General features: G+C 39.3%; 3 protein-coding genes across 3 annotated transcripts in view; 1 reads left to right on the plus strand and 2 right to left on the minus strand.

Annotated features, from left to right (window-relative positions):
* The window catches only part of LOC138014553 (cytosolic beta-glucosidase-like), a 16,463-nt gene extending 10,230 nt beyond the window's left edge, over nucleotides 1–6,233 (minus strand). The window contains exon 1 of the mRNA XM_068861662.1: nucleotides 5,599–6,233. Coding sequence (XP_068717763.1) covers nucleotides 5,599–6,199 — 601 coding nt within the window. The 5' untranslated portion in view covers nucleotides 6,200–6,233. The remainder of the gene's footprint in view (nucleotides 1–5,598) is intronic.
* Nucleotides 6,234–6,311: 78 nt separating this feature from the next.
* Nucleotides 6,312–12,204, plus strand: LOC138014552 (cytosolic beta-glucosidase-like). The gene is made up of 5 exons (XM_068861660.1): nucleotides 6,312–6,580; nucleotides 6,747–7,356; nucleotides 9,730–9,997; nucleotides 11,208–11,389; nucleotides 11,705–12,204. The coding sequence occupies exons 1-5, from the start codon at nucleotides 6,425–6,427 to the stop codon at nucleotides 12,100–12,102; spliced, it is 1,614 nt and encodes a 537-aa protein (XP_068717761.1). The 5' UTR covers nucleotides 6,312–6,424; the 3' UTR covers nucleotides 12,103–12,204.
* Nucleotides 12,205–12,454: 250 nt separating this feature from the next.
* LOC138014554 (uncharacterized) lies at nucleotides 12,455–15,112 on the minus strand. Its single transcript, XM_068861663.1, has one exon. The coding sequence runs from the start codon at nucleotides 14,813–14,815 to the stop codon at nucleotides 14,279–14,281; it is 537 nt and encodes a 178-aa protein (XP_068717764.1). The 5' UTR covers nucleotides 14,816–15,112; the 3' UTR covers nucleotides 12,455–14,278.
* Between the last annotated feature and the right edge of the window lie 2,388 nt (nucleotides 15,113–17,500).

Raw genomic sequence — 17,500 nt, forward strand, 5'->3', positions numbered from 1 at the left:
TGTTGTCGGGTTTGATGTGAACTGTCAGAAATTTATTTAATTGTATGTGCGTTATGACACGGATTGTGCCTCTTGTTTGCATGCACGCAATTGAAACAAGAAGGGTTTTTTCCTCTAATTGCAACTTTGTTCTTTGTTTCAATTAAGTTTTCGCTGGAAAAGGATTTTGTGATATTTCCAGCCTTTGTGAATTTTAATATCATTTTGTGTAATTTTGGATCTTAACAAATTTGCATACCTGGGTTGAAATGTGATACGGGAGGATTTTTGTGGTAGTGCTCTTTTCACGAAAATAAACAGGTCTGTTAAAGGGGTGCTTGGGTTTCAACAAAATGAGCCCCAAAATCAGCAAAAAATTGTGACGCCGATGAATAATAAAGTGGTTATAAATAAACTTGTATCGGAGAGTAAATTCTTGACTTTGCCAAACTTGTCAAACTCTTGAAAGAAAAAGAAAACTAACAAAAACAAAACCTTGTATCTTGCCATCATTTGACACAGAATTGCTTCACTGTTTCGCGAGTAAACACGCCGCGGTAACTTGATCATGGCGCCCGCTGAATTCGATGTCACTTTCGATTTTGCGATTTACTTGTGCAGCCAAAAGTACAATAACAAAATTGAACGTAGCAAAAATCTCCTAAATTATTTGTCGCTGATCGTAACTTTTTATAGTTCACGGTTCAAAATTAATGTTGAAAACAAACAGTCAGGATATTTTCGAAAAACTCTGGCAAACGCAAAACAATCGTTGGAAACTCAAGATAGAGATAGTTCATACTCTCCTGAAAAATTTATAGGTTTTTGTCAGAATAGTTTCTGTAAATGATATTTTTGAATAAAATAGATGTTAATGCTGGTAAGCAAATATTGGGCAGTGCCTGGGAGGAGAGCGTGACTTCCAATCACATGACTACCCTATTTGGCTCTTTCATTCATCCCGCTATGCGAGCCTTCTCGGTTTGACACTTCCAAAGCTCAACTTGTTCTTTTTCTCTGTTCAACAATTTAATCCCTCCCGCCCCCCCCCCCCCCCCCCCCACTGTATATGCTTGATTTAAGTGAGCAAATTTGTAGCAGGTCTAAAACACAGGTCACAGGTCAAGGTTGCAGGTCAGGTCAGGCAGTTTGACTTCAAATGATTTGGTTCGTTCAGACAAATAATGCATCTCTCAGCTGTCTTTATACGGCACGATATAAAAGACTAACTAAAAGACGCATTAGATTTAATTGCCCAAAGTCGCCCTGACATATTATACATCTCCAGGCAGTGAGTATAAAAATGGCCAATGATAGCAATAACTCAAAGTACTTCGCCCGCTAATTCGAAGCTAATGGTATACGAGCGAAGATCACTAAGAATGCCAGGCATTGTTTATGTTAAGCTTCAGAATGTGGCTCTACACGATTAAATCCATCCAGCAGAACGAAAACAATGAATTTCACATGCAGATTTCTTCCTACCTTGTTCTCAGCTTCGCTTGAATCCGCCATTTCTGTGGCTTTTCAGAAGGTAAATCAAGTGATGACTTAATTGATATTCCTACAATCCTGGTCAAAACTGTCGGGACAATTCGTGCTTTTTCCCCTCCCCCCATTACAATGTTGATTTTTCACGGTTTCCAAAAGCAAGATCCGTTCATCGATCCCTGGCATGTTTCAACATTGTCTGGGGGGAAGGGGGGCGCGAAAAAGGCTGCGAAAGAAAAACAAACGTTGCTCATATAACGATGAAAGCATGTACAGTAAATTCTCTACTTTTCGCCCAAAATTTGACAAATGTCCCGAAGTGTTTTGACCCGGATTGTCTGAAAGTGAGTTTCATCGCATAAAACTGTAAACCGTATCATATATGTCCTCAAAATAGTAAACAATTTGTAACACTGCATTAAAAATTGTTTCATTGTAGTAAAGTCTGTTTTATGGCAGCTTAAGAACCAGCGAAGAACATTTCCAGGAGACTCGTTACCAGACTCCTCGCAGTTAGTGGCCGCTTCTCGAGCTGCAGAATCATTTGACTTCGCTAAGGAGAGTTCGATTCCTCACAAGTTGAAGGACAGGGAATCGCGTAGACAATAGAATAGTTCAAAGGAAAGAGCCACATTCATGTCTCTGTAGATTTTGCTTCGCCAAATTTCTGCACGTCATCTTGCTGACAATAATCAGTGTCATACAAAACCGCATTGTCTGTTGCGTGACCCAAGCCGTTGTTGACAACGGCAACAGTTCTCACTCACATTTCTCACTCCTAAAAACACATTTTCTGGTCGTGCTTTTGATGTAGCTACAAGAATATATGGCGTGTTGTGTTATACACACTTTCGTTGATCTTTAATTGGCGTTCGTTTCTGAACAAGAAAACGCTTAATGCATTTTTCAACATTTCTCGGCTATTTGAAAATAATAAGCTAACATCTAATTTGATCTTTTGCTGTTTTTAGGGTGAGAAATGTTGAAAAATACCCACCCGGTGATCGTTTAAAGCCAAAAAGCGCTTGTATGAATAGAAAAGAAAGGGTTATTATGTTTTTTGCAGAGTCTTTTTTTAAAAGTCATTTCTAAACCTAAATATCTTCCTTTAAATAGCCGAGAAATGTGGCCGAGAACTGTTGAATGCTCACGGTAACGCAACCCACCGTTTTGACAATCCTTGCTCACACTACCTCTACACCAGTGCAATATATTGTTTTACTATCAGAGGCAATTCTCTAATGAGATTCAATGAACCTGGCCAGGCTTGGGACCAATTATGGAGGAATTCTTTTGTCAGACAAGCCTGGTCAAAGCTGTCGGGACAATTCGGGCGTTGCCCCCGCCCCCCATTACAATGTTGATTTTTCACGGTTCCGTTCATCGATCGCTGGCATGTTTCAACATTGTCTGAGGGGAAGGGGGGCGCGAAAAAGGCTGCGAAAGAAAAACAAACGTTGCTCATATAACGATGAAAGCATGTACAGTAAATTCTCTACTTTTCGCCCAAAATTTGACAAATGTCCCGAAGTGTTTTGACCCGGATTGTCTGAAAGTGAGTTTCATCGCATAAAACTGGAAACCATATCATATATGTCCTCAAAATAGTAAACAATTTGTAACACTGCATTAAAAATTGTTTCATTGTAGTAAAGTCTGTTTTATGGCAGCTTAAGAACCAGCGAAGAACATTTCCAGGAGACTCGTTACCAGACTCCTCGCAGTTAGTGGCCGCTTCTCGAGCTGCAGAATCATTTGACTTCGCTAAGGAGAGTTCGATTCCTCACAAGTTGAAGGACAGGGAATCGCGTAGACAATAGAATAGTTCAAAGGAAAGAGCCACATTCATGTCTCTGTAGATTTTGCTTCGCCAAATTTCTGCGCGTCATATTGCTGACAATAATCAGTGTCATACAAAACCGCATTGTCTGTTGCGTGACCCAAGCCGTTGTTGACAACGGCAACAGTTCTCACTCACATTTCTCACTCCTAAAAACACATTTTCTGGTCGTGCTTTTGATGTAGCTACAAGAATATATGGCGTGTTGTGTTATACACACTTTCGTTGATCTTTAATTGGCGTTCGTTTCTGAACAAGAAAACGCTTAATGCATTTTTCAACATTTCTCGGCTATTTGAAAAGAATAAGCTAACATCTAATTTGATCTTTTGCTGTTTTTAGGGTGAGAAATGTTGAAAAATACCCACCCGGTGATCGTTTAAAGCCAAAAAGCGCTTGTATGAATAGAAAAGAAAGGGTTATTATGTTTTTTGCAGAGTCTTTTTTTAAAAGTCATTTCTAAACCTACATATCTTCCTTTAAATAGCCGAGAAATGTGGCCGAGAACTGTTGAATGCTCACGGTAACGCAACCCACCGTTTTGACAATCCTTGCTCAAACTACCTCTACACCGGTGCAATATATTGTTTTACTATCAGAGGCAATTCCCTAATGAGATGCAATGAACCTGACCAGGCTTGAGACCAATTATCAAGAAATTCTTTTCTCAGACAATCCTGGTCAAAACTGTCGGGACAATTCGTGCTTTTTCCCCTCCCCCCATTACAATGTTGATTTTTCACGGTTCCGTTCATCGATCGCTGGCATGTTTCAACATTGTCTGAGGGGAAGGGGGGCGCAAAAAAGGCTGCGAAAGAAAAACAAACGTTGCTCATATAACGATGAAAGCATGTACAGTAAATTCTCTACTTTTCGCCCAAAATTTGACAAATGTCCCCAAGTGTTTTGACCCGGATTGTAGTTATTTCCCTGACAGAGAAATTATTCTTCCTATTGCCCTGATCTGACCTGGCCTGACCTGTGATCTGACCTGGCTTGACCTATGACCTGACCTGATCCATAGCCTGACCTGACTACCTGAGAAAAACACATTTAAAGGATGGGGAATGTTACTTTCTGTACCTTTCGACGAATATATGGCGGCAAAGGCCCGTGTAATTCTTCTTCACTGAATATACAATCTTGTAAGCTTGACATTTTAATTTGTAAAATTTTGAGATAACCTAGCATTTTGTCGCTGGACTGTTTGGCAATAGACTTTAAAGAAAAAAAACCAAGAAATACAGTATCCTTTCAACATGGTTGCCCATTAAGGTTTCTTTGGTGATTTTTTTCAGCTAATCTTCAGTGCAGTGCATTTCTAGGATTGTGCGCAGTAAAATCATGATAAGTACGCCCATGTTAATTTTTTGATGCAGTAGGAACACTGGCAAAGTTTCGTTTATTTTTGTACAATTGGTCTCTCTGGAAACATGCCATTTTTGCTTCTGGAATGCGAGTTTTAAGTCAACTCAACTGGAAATATTATGAAGCAATCTTGACTACAAATTGTACAAACAAGCCACGTCATGTGCAGCAAGTAAATAAAGCCGTTTGACATACAGTTATTCAAACCATGTGAAATATTCAAATTTTCAAAATCCTTCGCGGCTCGCTTGCAACGATTTTTGACACGGCTGGTCAACCGTTCTCTTGAGCCTCGATACGGTGAGAGCAAATAAGTGAACGGTTGACCAGCCGTGTCAAAAATCGTTGCAAGCAAGCCTCAAAGGATTTTGAAAATTTGAATATTTTTCGCTGTTTCTCAGCAATGGGTACTCGCTGGACCTTGAAACTTGGTCAAGGAGAAGTAAATTTATCCGTGTGGCCATCGCCGGAGTTTGAACGTGACTGATGCCGGAGAAGTGTGATTTTATCGGCGAGATGTGAGGTAAGCTAGAAATTACTTTCCAGCCTTTCCTTTATTTAGGCATTCAATCAGGCAAATAACCACACAAAAAGCGAAAAATTCACCATGACAATAAAATACGGCTTTTTTATTGAGAACTTTTGCGGGTAAATATCTTTTTCAGTTTGTTATCGAGATTCCCATATAAATCCTTATAATTGTTTACCTTCCGACTCTGGGCCGCCTGTGGTTTGGTTGGCCAAATTTGGCCCAATTTTAGCGAACGACGACATAAGAGAACGTATGGGCGAAGCTAAAATTGGGCCTGATCGCAGGTTAATATGACTTGGTTTGATCTGTGACCTGTGTTTAAGACCCGCCGGCAAATTTGTGTCTGCGAACCGCGTAATAATATTAAAATGTCAACTTCAATATTTACCTTTGTAGGGGGCAGTTTTGATATCGTTCCTATTCGGTGGATGTAGGCCAAGTCCGTATCCTAAAAAGGCTGCTTCCCATGGCTCGTTGAACGTGATCCACCATTTCACCCGATCGCCAAAAGCACCAAAACAAAACTTCGCATAATCGTTAAAAAAGTCGACCATCTTTGTATTCAACCAGCCGTCGTACTCGTCTTGCAGTGTCTGAGGTAAATCGAAATGATATAAAGTAATGACTGGGGTGATATTACTTTCCAGCAACAAGTCGATTAGCTTGTTGTAGTAGTCAACCCCAGGGAGATTTAGTTCGTCCACGGTTCCTTTCGGGAAAATTCTGGACCACGAGATTGAAAACCTGTAAAATCTGACCCCAAGGTTTTTCAACAGCTTAACATCTTCACCCGCTTTGTGGTAAGAATCGCACGCAACATCTCCAGTTGCTCTAGCGGCAGCTGCGTCTGCGTGAGTATACGTATCCCAAATGCTGGGTCCCTTTCCATCTGCATCCCATCCTCCTTCGATTTGATACGCCGAAGTCGAAGCTCCCCACATGAAATCTTTGGGAAATTCGCCAAAGAGCTTTCCTTCATCCTCTGCCATGACGCTAAAAATGACATTCCATATCTTGTGATGCTTGGCCAATCCTTGCCCCGAGGGGGTAGAGCTTGCATTCTTTTCTGTTGGCTCGTCACGCAATCTTTTTGAGAAGGATACCTCTGCGGTCAAGTAATATGACGATTTTTATCTCTAGTGGATTCACGCAATAAATATGAGATTCTTTAAAAAGTTATTCTGTGAGGGTATTTAGGATCTCAGGACAAATAAATGAAAGTCTCTCTGAATTTTATTACCCCTTACCAATCCTCGCTCACTCTGGTTTTGAGAGAACTTCCGGATGGACACGTTTCAGGCATATTCATTAGATTTGTCATTTTGTTAGAGCTTCTTGTTACACCTTTTCACCTTTGTTTAAAGATGGCGGTAAGAAACCTTTTAATCCTTGACTAGATTTATTGTATTTGCTTTTTCTTTTGTCAAGACGATGAAAATTTGAAGGGAGAGAAAATCCGGAAAATCCTCTCTCAAAAAACGAAGGCGATTTATTCACCATTTAATTATCTTTTATTGCTTTGACCAAAATACTTAGTCATCGCCATCCAGGTCTGAAGATGGTTTTATTCGAGGGACATTTTACGATGACTTCATATGGGGAGCAGCGACGGCAGCCTATCAGATTGAAGGCGCTTGGAACGAGGATGGGAAAGGCCCAAGTATATGGGACACGTTTTGCCATGTTGGAGGAAACGTGCACAATAATGATACTGGAGATGTTGCTTGTAACAGCTACCACAAGATCGAGGAGGATGTCGCCCTTCTTAAGAACCTCGGTGTCGGTTATTACCGCTTTTCCATATCGTGGTCCAGGGTGTTACCCAAAGGAACAGTAAATAAAGTCAATCCCTTGGGAGTTAAATATTACAACAAATTGATTGACAGGCTACTGGACAATGGGATTAAACCGGCAGTGACATTGTATCATTTTGACTTGCCACAAGCCTTACAAGATATTGGGGGCTGGCATAATCCCAATATTCCTGATGTATTTAATGAGTATGCACGGTTTTGTTTTCAAGAGTTTGGAAACAAGGTCAAACTTTGGTTGACCATTAATGAACCTCACGAGGAAGCATTGGATGCCTATGGGCTTGGTTCTTTTGCTCCTGGAATAAAAGAAATGCAAGCAGGGCCATACCAGGGTAGGTGCACAAAGTTTAAAACATGTTATTTTGTGCTGGGTCGTTATGTCCCCGGAGACCTGAATAAAATATGGTATATGCTAGTGTGCTCTCCCACTCTCTTATATGCCTTCCTGAATGGGCATCAAGGAGCACGCCGACTGGAAAGATTTTAAGTTTTAGACTCTGAAGTCTACTCATGTAATATCAATGCACTCAAGATCAGTTTACAAGCTTGCAGTTTTATCAGAAACGCACCTCTTTTTAGAGGTCCTGCAAACTGGAGTGGAAAAAAAAAGCATTGACTATAACTGACATTGCACTTACTCAAGTGAGTGGAATGTATGAATAACTGTGCTTATTCGCTTACAGGATACAGAAAGTGTGTTTGGAATGTTTTGATGAATAAGAGTTAATTATTACTGTAACAGTGTAAGTTTAAGTGCTATGTATTCCCATGTAATACATTTGAGTGTTGGCCCTAGCAATGGAAGAAAGCCCAGGTGAGAGAAGACTCTGAGCCAGGTAGGAATGGAACCCAGGACCTCTTCATTAGATAACCATTGCTCTACCAACAGAGCTAATAGGGTAGATGGAAGGAGACTGGGAATTTGAGAAGTCATTGTTAACTCAAATATTTTGCAGAAATGAAAATCACAGAATTAACTACTGGAGTATACCTGGTAACTAGTTTGCTGCCTATAATTTTCCATGAAATCCATTGGAGTGTCAGTCAAGAGCATGTTCAGGACTTTTACCCGGGGAAGGGGGTCTTGCCTCCAATATTATAAATGTCTTATCTCATATTTTAATCCTAGGGTAAACTGTGGTACAAAACTGTCTCAAAATGTGATCAGAATGTCATTGCAAATCTGCCCAAATGTTTTTTTTAATGTATTTTAAATGCAGAATATTGATCAAAACTAGAGGAGAGGTCTGGGATATTGCTGTGGGGGATAAATGGGCTTTTGTTCTGAGATGTATGTGGTTGCATGCAGGTTTTGATTGATGGGAAGATTGAAACCCAGGTTCCAAAGAAGGATCGAGAAGAGCGTCATGGACGGTGATGAAACTGGTGGCAAGGTCAAAGTTGTATGGTGGGAAATTGATTAGAGTGATAAATGCATGGGCTAAAAGTGTGGTAAGGTACAGTGCAGGGATTTTGGATTGGAGTGATCAGAAACGGAGGGCGATGGATGTGAAGACAAGGGAGAGGTTGACAATATTTGGGGCATTCCACAAGAAGGAGAGTGTGGCGAGGTTGTACATGAAGAGGACGGATGGCAGGAGGGGATTGATCTGTGTGTATGATGATGTGAAGGAAGAGGAACTTGGTCCACTTGGATATGTCAAGGTGATTTACAAGTGGATGTTGAAAGTTGTTGGAGAGAAGCAGCCAGAGAAGGCAGGGAAAGAAGTTGCATGCCAACTTTATGAGGGCAAGTTTATGAGGGATGTCAGTGAACTGGGTATGGAAGGTTGTGGCCATGGCTTACAACTGGTTATTTAGAGAAGTACATGGAGGATTATGTTTTTACCACACAGGAGCAGGCTTTGCAAAAAAGGTTTTTTCAGGCCACAATTAAGAAGGGGGATTTAGATCCAAAATGTAGTGTGTGTGGTAAGGAGGTGGAATCAGTTGGGCTAATGTGGCAAGTGGTTTTACTGGTTTGGTGCAGAGGGAGTAATCAAAGAAGTCTGGTGGGATAGGAGCATCAAGACAACATAGAAGATGGAGAATAGTTATCCAGATGTTACTGTGGTGGGTCAAGCGGCTCAGGAGCAGAGGTTTGTTGATTTCTTGGTGTGTGACTAAAGAGGATGAGAAAATCTCCAACTACCATATGAGTACTCTCCTGTTACAAAGGAAATCAAAAAGATTCATGCATCAGGTGTAACAAAGGTTGTGCTGTTGTGGTTGTTCGAGTGTGATGTGTCTGGTCGGTTAGAGGATTCTTTTAAAGATCTTGGGATTCCATATGTGTTGGAAGGAATGCAGGCCTCTGCAGTAATTGGGACCATCCTAATTCTCCAGAAGACTCTCAGATGGCCCCAAGGCTGGGGCCAAGGCTAAGCACTGTTTACCCCTGCAGAATTTGATTACCTTCTCTTCGCAGGTTGTTCTGTTCACATAAACTCAAAGTCAACAATTGTTGTTATTATTATTATTATTATTATTATTATTGTTGTTGTTGTTATTGTTATTGTTATTGTTATTGTTAGTAGTAGTAGTAGTAGTATTATTATTATTATTATAATTATTATTAGTATTATTATTATTATTATTATATATAAAGTTCTGTTACAATATTGTGTTATTATATTGATAATCAGTATCATTATCATTATTATAATTTATTGTGTGAGAGAATTAATTTTCTCATTCTTGTACAGCTGGACATAACATGCTTCTGGCTCATGCAAAAGCCTGGCATACTTATGACAAAGAATTTAGACAAGTTCAAGACGGCAAGATAAGCATTGTCGTTAATGGACAGTGGTATGAACCAAAGACCAACAAGGAAGAAGACATACAAGCAGCTGATCGTGGCATGCAGTGGTTCCTAGGATGGATGGCACATCCTGTGTTTTTTGGAGATTATCCTGAGGTTATGAAATCACGGATTAAGGAGAAGAGTGATGCCGTTGGGATATCCTCCAGGTGAATGTTAATATCACCCACACAATAATTTTCAATTTTCAATTGTCTTGTTCGGATATGCAATTTCTCCTTCTTCTTGTCATCTGGGATTGGTCTGGAAGTATCTAATGTATTCTAGGGAAAACTTCTTTTGGATTGGATGTTCCATCCTTCAAAAAAAATCCTAATTAATTTTAAAATGTTGCACTTTTGTCTGAACAACATTTAGTGTTATCCTCTTTCCTTTGTAATCACCATCATCATCATGCATGTGGTCCAGCATAATGTGAAAAAAATTTCCCTCACTCCCATATTCCTTTTATATTACACCCATTGTAAATGAGGGGTACAAAAAAGTCCTGTTGGTATGGGTAATCAAATGGTGACGCGTGAAATTAGGGAATATAATTTCACGTGTGTTTTGTCCAAAAAACGCATGTGAAATTATTCCCAAATTTCATGGGTATACCTTTTGATTAGCTATTAATAGCATGAGTGACAAATTACTCCTTAATTTTAAAACCTGGATGCCATTTTAGCACTATATCAAAAGTTGCCTTGGCAACAATGTAATTTCACATGTGAAATTATAAATTGAAACTGAAATTTCGCACCAAAATTAAGGAGTAATTTGTCACCCATGTTATTATGAATAAAATAACCCCGAAAAGCTAGACATGTTTTTCATTAGTCAAGAAAACCATGGGAAAATAGGATATTTTAAGTAAAGTAAATCTGTAGTAAACATGTTTCTGTACATTTCACGCAAACTGTATTCCTACTTTCTTGTAAAATTAAATACTAATTTGTACTTACTATGAATAACCATGAAGAGCCAGATTGTTTCTTCTTTCAATTAAGCTCACCAGTCCAGTGATAATTATTGATTGCAGAAGTGACTTGCTTATTGTGCAGTTGTAGGTTTTCTTAGCACAAAAATAATTTTTATTAAATAATAATCAAATACTACTGACAATAACTAATTATATTATTATCATCATCATCATCATCATCACTATTAGTGTGGTAGGTTGTTTTATAGCTGATGGGGAAATCCCAAAGAAACAGTGACATTGCTAGCTCATTTACCGGTAATCCCACTTGCTCAACTAAGTGATTGATTGATTGATTGATTGATTGATTGATTGATTGATTGATTGATTGGTTAATCTGCTATATAAATACAGTAATGTTTTCAGATGCCGTTTCTCATGAGCTTTTAAGTTTTTAGGCTTCCCTCGTTTACTGAAGAAGAGAAGCATTTCCTAAAAGGTACAGCAGATTTCCTGGCATTAAACTTCTATTCAGTGTCATATGCTGAGCACCAAGATTTGTCCAAAGAGAAGAATATCACATGGGGATACCACACTGACCAGGAGATGAAGGCATCTAAAGATCCCACCTGGCTCAAAGGTCAGTCTGTGGATGGAAGGTTGCCAAATTCATCTCAGAGCCCCTACCTCCTTACCCGCTGCTCCTATCACAAAACCTTCCATAGTTTGAATACTTTGTTCCCTAAAATATAAAGGTCTTTCCTGTAATAATAAATACTTATTAATACTGCATGCTGTAGTATTAATATTTTTTATTAATACTACAGCCATGCCCTGATGCCTGATGAAGGTTGTTGAAAAATGAAAAGGGTGTCTGTTGTCTGGATGGGCCTTTGGAACTTGGACTGAGTCAATTCAATAATAATATTCTATCCTTCAATTTGAATTTTGTTAGGTGCTCCTGATTGGTTGTACTGTGTTCCATGGGGTATGCGGAAAATTCTGGTGTGGCTCAAGGAGCAGTATAATGACCCTGAGATCATTATCACAGAGAATGGCTTCAGTGTCTGTGGAGAGCATGATTTGCCACTGCCTGCTGCTCTCAATGACAAAGACAGGGTTACTTACCTTAAAGGATATATCAACGAAGCCCTAAAGGCAGTCATGTTTGATGGTGTCAGACTAAAGGGATATTTTGTTTGGTCTTTGCTGGACAATTTTGAGTGGGATGATGGATACAGATTTAGATTTGGTATTCATCATGTAAATTTTGACCACCCTAATCGGCCACGATACCCTAAGCATTCGGCTGAGGTGTATAAAGAGATTGTAGCAAAGAATGGATTTCCCTAAATATGTGTCTGCAGATATTCAAATAAACATAATGACTAAATCTGTGATATATAATATTAAGACAAAAGAGCAGTTTAAATAAATTTTATTTTTATAACTGAATACAATTATTGCAAGCTCAAGGCAATGTTGCTGAGTGGTTAGGGTAACAGAGTCTCTTTCTGGTAAGTCCTACTTACTTTATGGGTCTAAAAAGCCCATTTTAGAGAGCTAGTCTTCCCACATATTTTTTAGGCCCCCACAAAATTATTATACGATTGCAAAGGAAAAATTATGCTTCTAAATATGTGTCCGCAGATATTCAAATAAACATAATGACTATATCTGTGATATATAATATTAAGACAAAAGAGCAGTTTAAATAAATTTTATTTTTATAACTAAATACAATTATTGCAAGCTCAAGGCAATGTTGCTGAGTGGTTAGGGTACCAGAGTCTCTTTCTGGTAAGTCCTACTTACTTTATGGGTCTAAAAAGCCCATTTTAGAGAGCTAGTCTTCCCACATATTTTCTAGGCCCCCACAAAATTATTATACGATTGCAAAGGAAAAATTATGCTTCTAAATATGTGTCCGCAGATATTCAAATAAACATAATGACTATATCTGTGATATATAATATTAAGACAAAAGAGCAGTTTAAATAAATTTTATTTTTATAACTAAATACAATTATTGCAAGCTCAAGGCAATGTTGCTGAGTGGTTAGGGTACCAGAGTCTCTTTCTGGTAAGTCCTACTTACTTTATGGGTCTAAAAAGCCCATTTTAGAGAGCTAGTCTTCCCACATATTTTCTAGGCCCCCACAAAATTATTATACGATTGCAAAGGAAAAATTATGCTTCCATCTGCCTTGGTAGGAAAATTTGTGATCCCTAAAATATGCCCTAAAAGTTTCAAAAACTTCTAAATCTCTAAATCTCTAAATCTCGGGAATTGCGGGTAATCTCCGACTCAACTTGTCGTCTGTGCTTGAAGGTAACCTACTGTACCTTCCACTTGTTGGGATTCAAATTGTTTGTTGAGTTTACTTCTATTATTATCTTTGGCCCCGAAAAGGCCCTTAATTTATGGGAACCAGTAATTTATTTATTTATTTATTTATTTATTTATTTATTTATTAAATTTTATATTATGAAATAATGCTCAGCAACCTTGAACTGATGTATTGGTTTTGGCTTCTATTCAATACCTTAGTTGTTCAAAAAAGCGGGAGGGATAACTAGGGAGAATACTTTTATAGTATAAAAATAAAGGTTATTGTTAACTAAGACACTATCCCAAGGCTCGAGATTGCGATCAATAACCAGTAAGTCACATTTGCGACAAGTTTTCACCTTTGCTAATTGCAAAATAAAGAGTTAGAAGTTGCCACTTTGCCAGTACTTTTGCTAAAATAAAATTATAAAGAAACAAAAAAATCGTTTTGTATCTCATCATGCATTTTGTTTCAATCTGAAACATAAGGCAAAAATTGCACCATAATTTAGCTGCAATGTTATGTGCAAGACACCATTCCCCCAATCATGCACCATTTGTAGCGGTTTCTTTACAAATGTATTGCACATGCAAGGCACCTCTTTTGTCTTTAGTGACTTACCTACAGGAAACTTTAAACAACTGAGCCCTGGCCACTGAATACAAAATACTATTATTGGAGTATAGACCATGAGTTCAAAAGATAATTAATGGTGCCAGTAAATTATTCTTTTATGTGCTGATCAGACCAAGTACGCTCCTTGTACAGTAACATTTCTTTCGTATTTTGTCAGTGCTAACGAGGCTAGAGGGTCTAATTAGCGCAAGGACAAAATAATAATTTTTGGGCTGCCATTTATGAGGGCTTTTTAGTTAACCAAAATTACCTCTCATCCTACCCCTTTAAGCCAGTCTATAAGATCTACGAGTAAGCTTTTGTCAGTTCATTACTATATGCAGTATTACTAAAAGTAATAATAAATAACTGTCTCACTAATCGTCGTCGCAAGTACAGCAACGACGCAGTTCAACAAGGACAACATCTCTACAGTTAATCTCTATACAGTTCTTCACATGTGCCTGGTTTCAAAATAAACAAACACTGCAAGAAAGGGAGGGCAGGGCTTTTGAGACACAAGCAAATATGAAAGTGAACCCACCCTTCTCTGTGCTTTCCTTTATTTATACACGTCTTTGTCAGTTTATTACTCTGCACACTGAAGCAACAGCTCGAAAATTCTTCACTATCAGTCTGTGACCACCTCCGCCACCAGCGTTTCTCATGAATCTGTAGAAATCTCCCGCCCTGGCCTCAGTCACAACTGGTTGTTTTACAAGGACAAATTCTTGTGTTTTCTCATAGTGCTCTGCGATGCCAAACAATTGCCGCTGTTCTGCAATCTTCTTTGGCTGTCCATTGGCAACAGGTCGCATTAAAATCAGAAACAGCTCTCCTTTGCGATTTCCCCAGCCTTGATCCTGCCAGGTTACGGATAAGTTCAGTTTCGTTACAGTACTGGAAAGTTCTGGGGCGTCAAAGTATAAGTCAGGACGAAAATCTCCTCCGGGCGGGCCGTTGATGTGAAAATCGTCGCCCAACCATTCCTCGTTGACTAGTTCAACTCGTGGCATAACCGAGTGCAAGCGTTTGCATGTACGGCCCAATCGCACAATATCTTCAGGAAAGAGGAACCGAGCAATATGTAACAAAGCTAATTCTGGTAAACTCTCCATGGATGTATACAATTGTCAATCGTAACTCTCTGAGATCGACAACTGTGCAAATGTTGCAGAAATCTGTCCAACGCCGGAAGTGAAAATTTCGGGGAAATTGTCCCTTTTTCTTTTTAAAAATGATGACGTTGTAAACAAAAATACATCATTGAACGTCGCGAAACACATTTAAATACATAAATATCGAAAATTTTTGCTCAAATGTTCAGCAACATGCTGTTCACGATCTCTTTTAATCCCCGTAAGATCATATAGAGATATCGAAAGCCCCTAAACAGCCGCCATCTTGTCTGCAGAAGTAAGCGGGATCTGGGGCGAGCGAAACGAAGCACTTTTTGTTTGGGGTTTGCTAAAGGTTTGCTAGGGGTGCTCATTCTCGCGGGCTCAGAAAACCTGACACTGGACCAAAAGGAGCATTGTTATTCTGATTAGTCCTTAAAGGGAAAGTACGGCCTTGGAATAGTTTCTTTGAATCGAAAGTTCTTTACCTGCTTTGTCATACTTGACCACTCATTTGGGCTTAATGTGTTTAAATAGCGAACAATAAAGGCCTGGCCAAACGCGCGCAACATTTCAACGCAACATCTTGCAACATTGTTGGGCACAACATGTTGCATACGTTTGGCCACCCTGTTGTGATATGTTGCGATATGTTGCAACATGTTGGATGATGTTGGATCAAAATTGAAAACGGTCAAACTTTCCGTGCAACATTTTGGATGTTGCATGATGTTGTACTCGTTTGGCCACGTTCACGCAACAGTCCACGCAACATTGTGGCGCTAGGGCATGCGCGTTAGGTCCACTTCTTGCGCGCCAGGGGCCTGGGGCACATGAACAATGACATGTTGCGTTGAAAATGATGAAAATGTTGCGTGCGTTTGGCCACCCCGTTAAACACAAGTCGCAACATCATGCAACAATGTTGCAAGAAGTTGTGTTGACATGTTGCGAGCGTTTGGCCAGGCCTTAACATTTCAGAAATAGAAAATATCCTGCAAAGGTTGGTCAAGACAACGTGAACATAGGCGTTGTTGCAATATTTCGGCTGGCCAACACCAGCCTTCTTCAGGTTTATTGAATGGATAAATGCTAGTAACAAGATCTTTATATTTACCGGAAATGACATAAAAAGGCTACGTGATGTGTTATAAAAACGGAAATGCATAAAAAAGAGGAGAGAGAATAATACATGATAACAAGATGAAAAAAACAAAAGAAAATTAAAAGGTAGCTAAACTAAATTACATTTCATCTCTTCTGTTAAGGCCTGCAGGCTCCAGTGTTTTTCCTCTGCGTATCTGTCTTCAGAAATGGGCAATTTGAAATCCGCCATCTTCGTTTTTGTGTATACAAACGAGGCTATGACGTAGCAATAGTCAAAGATTTCTCCGGAAAAAAAGGAAAACAAAAAGCGAGGAGAGCGATACTTTGTGGACTTGAATCTTAATCCAGAGGATAAATTGTATTAATATTGTCTCCACCATCAGAACTGATTTACCTCGTGGTCGCCCGGTTAAACAAGGTTTTATAGGTGAGTTATATGCAGGAGGTTTACGACGCGAAAGAGAGCTTGCAGTGCTATCCCGCGCTCATTGCTGTAAAATAAATGCCTGGGGCCTGTTCCTGAAAGGTGTAATAACTCTGTTCCAGGGTTAAATGTGCCAGAATAAGGCACATTTAACTAGTCCATATTTTGCACTAGTTGACTGAGATTTCCGTATGAAGCAAATGACACCAAGACTAATATTCATATACCTAAAGATCCCGCTTGAAGTTCTCCTCGGTAAAATGACAGACCCGAACAGACAAAATAGCAGTCAGGTTTTCACGTTTGAGGAATCCATCCACCATTTATTTTCGCCGGCCAACTTTTCTTTAAATTTTAATTTTCCGGTGTAAGCTTCGGTTTTTATTTTTATACGTGTTCTCAAGTCTAGACATCCCCATCGAAGCGTACACCCCAGCAGCGGTAATTGTTGATGTTAAAATGCCATTGATCAATTAACATTTGAAAGTTTCGTCGGCTTATTCTAAATTAAACGCCTCCTTAGCAAAATGACAGACCCGAACAGACAATATAGCAGCCTGGCCTGGGTTGCTCAAAGAGTGGTTAGCGCTCAACCGGTCCCAGGTTTTCAGGTCTGAGGAATCCATCCATGTTTTATTTTCGCAGGCCAACTTTTCTTTAAATTTTCATTTTCCGGTGGAATCTTCTTTTTTTTTATTTTAAGTGTAGACATGTGTGTAGTTTCATCCCCATCGAAAGAGTAAAACCCCAACAGCGGTAATTGTTGCTGTGAAAAAGCATTGCTATGTGTATAGAGCAACATCTGAAAGTTTCGTCGGCGAAACAAATACGTTTGCTGTAGCATCAAGACGGCTGTCGCACAAGAAAGAAAGTGAAAAAAAAAGATGGTACGCTTGTCGAGTATTTCTATGACGCATGTTCAAGGTTTTTGTCTTGTTTACATTAGCTCTGGCTGATTTTTGCCGCCTAATTTGATTGCCCAGATTATCTACAAGTATTAAGTGACTTGATTTTCTGTCGCAATTATGGCCTACTTGGCCTACTAGTATTGAACCCGGCACAAGACGTTTACCATAGTTCATCTTACATTTGAATTTCTTGGAGCAGAAAGGTCACACAACATTGAGAAAGTGATCGGGGAGCGAAGAACTTGG

Source organism: Montipora capricornis, chromosome 8 (genome assembly GCF_036669925.1).
Source record: "Montipora capricornis isolate CH-2021 chromosome 8, ASM3666992v2, whole genome shotgun sequence".
Lineage (NCBI taxonomy): Eukaryota > Metazoa > Cnidaria > Anthozoa > Scleractinia > Acroporidae > Montipora > Montipora capricornis.

Excerpts from the sequence above, each read along its gene's own strand:
- LOC138014552 (XM_068861660.1), top strand. The coding sequence starts at position 6,425 with ATGAAAGTCTCTCTGAATTTTATTACCCCTTACCAATCCTCGCTCACT. Across the intron at positions 9,998-11,207 it reads GCCGTTGGGATATCCTCCAG|GCTTCCCTCGTTTACTGAAG; the intron begins GTGAATGTTAAT and ends TTAAGTTTTTAG. Across the intron at positions 11,390-11,704 it reads AGATCCCACCTGGCTCAAAG|GTGCTCCTGATTGGTTGTAC; the intron begins GTCAGTCTGTGG and ends GAATTTTGTTAG.
- LOC138014554 (XM_068861663.1), bottom strand. The coding sequence starts at position 14,815 with ATGGAGAGTTTACCAGAATTAGCTTTGTTACATATTGCTCGGTTCCTC.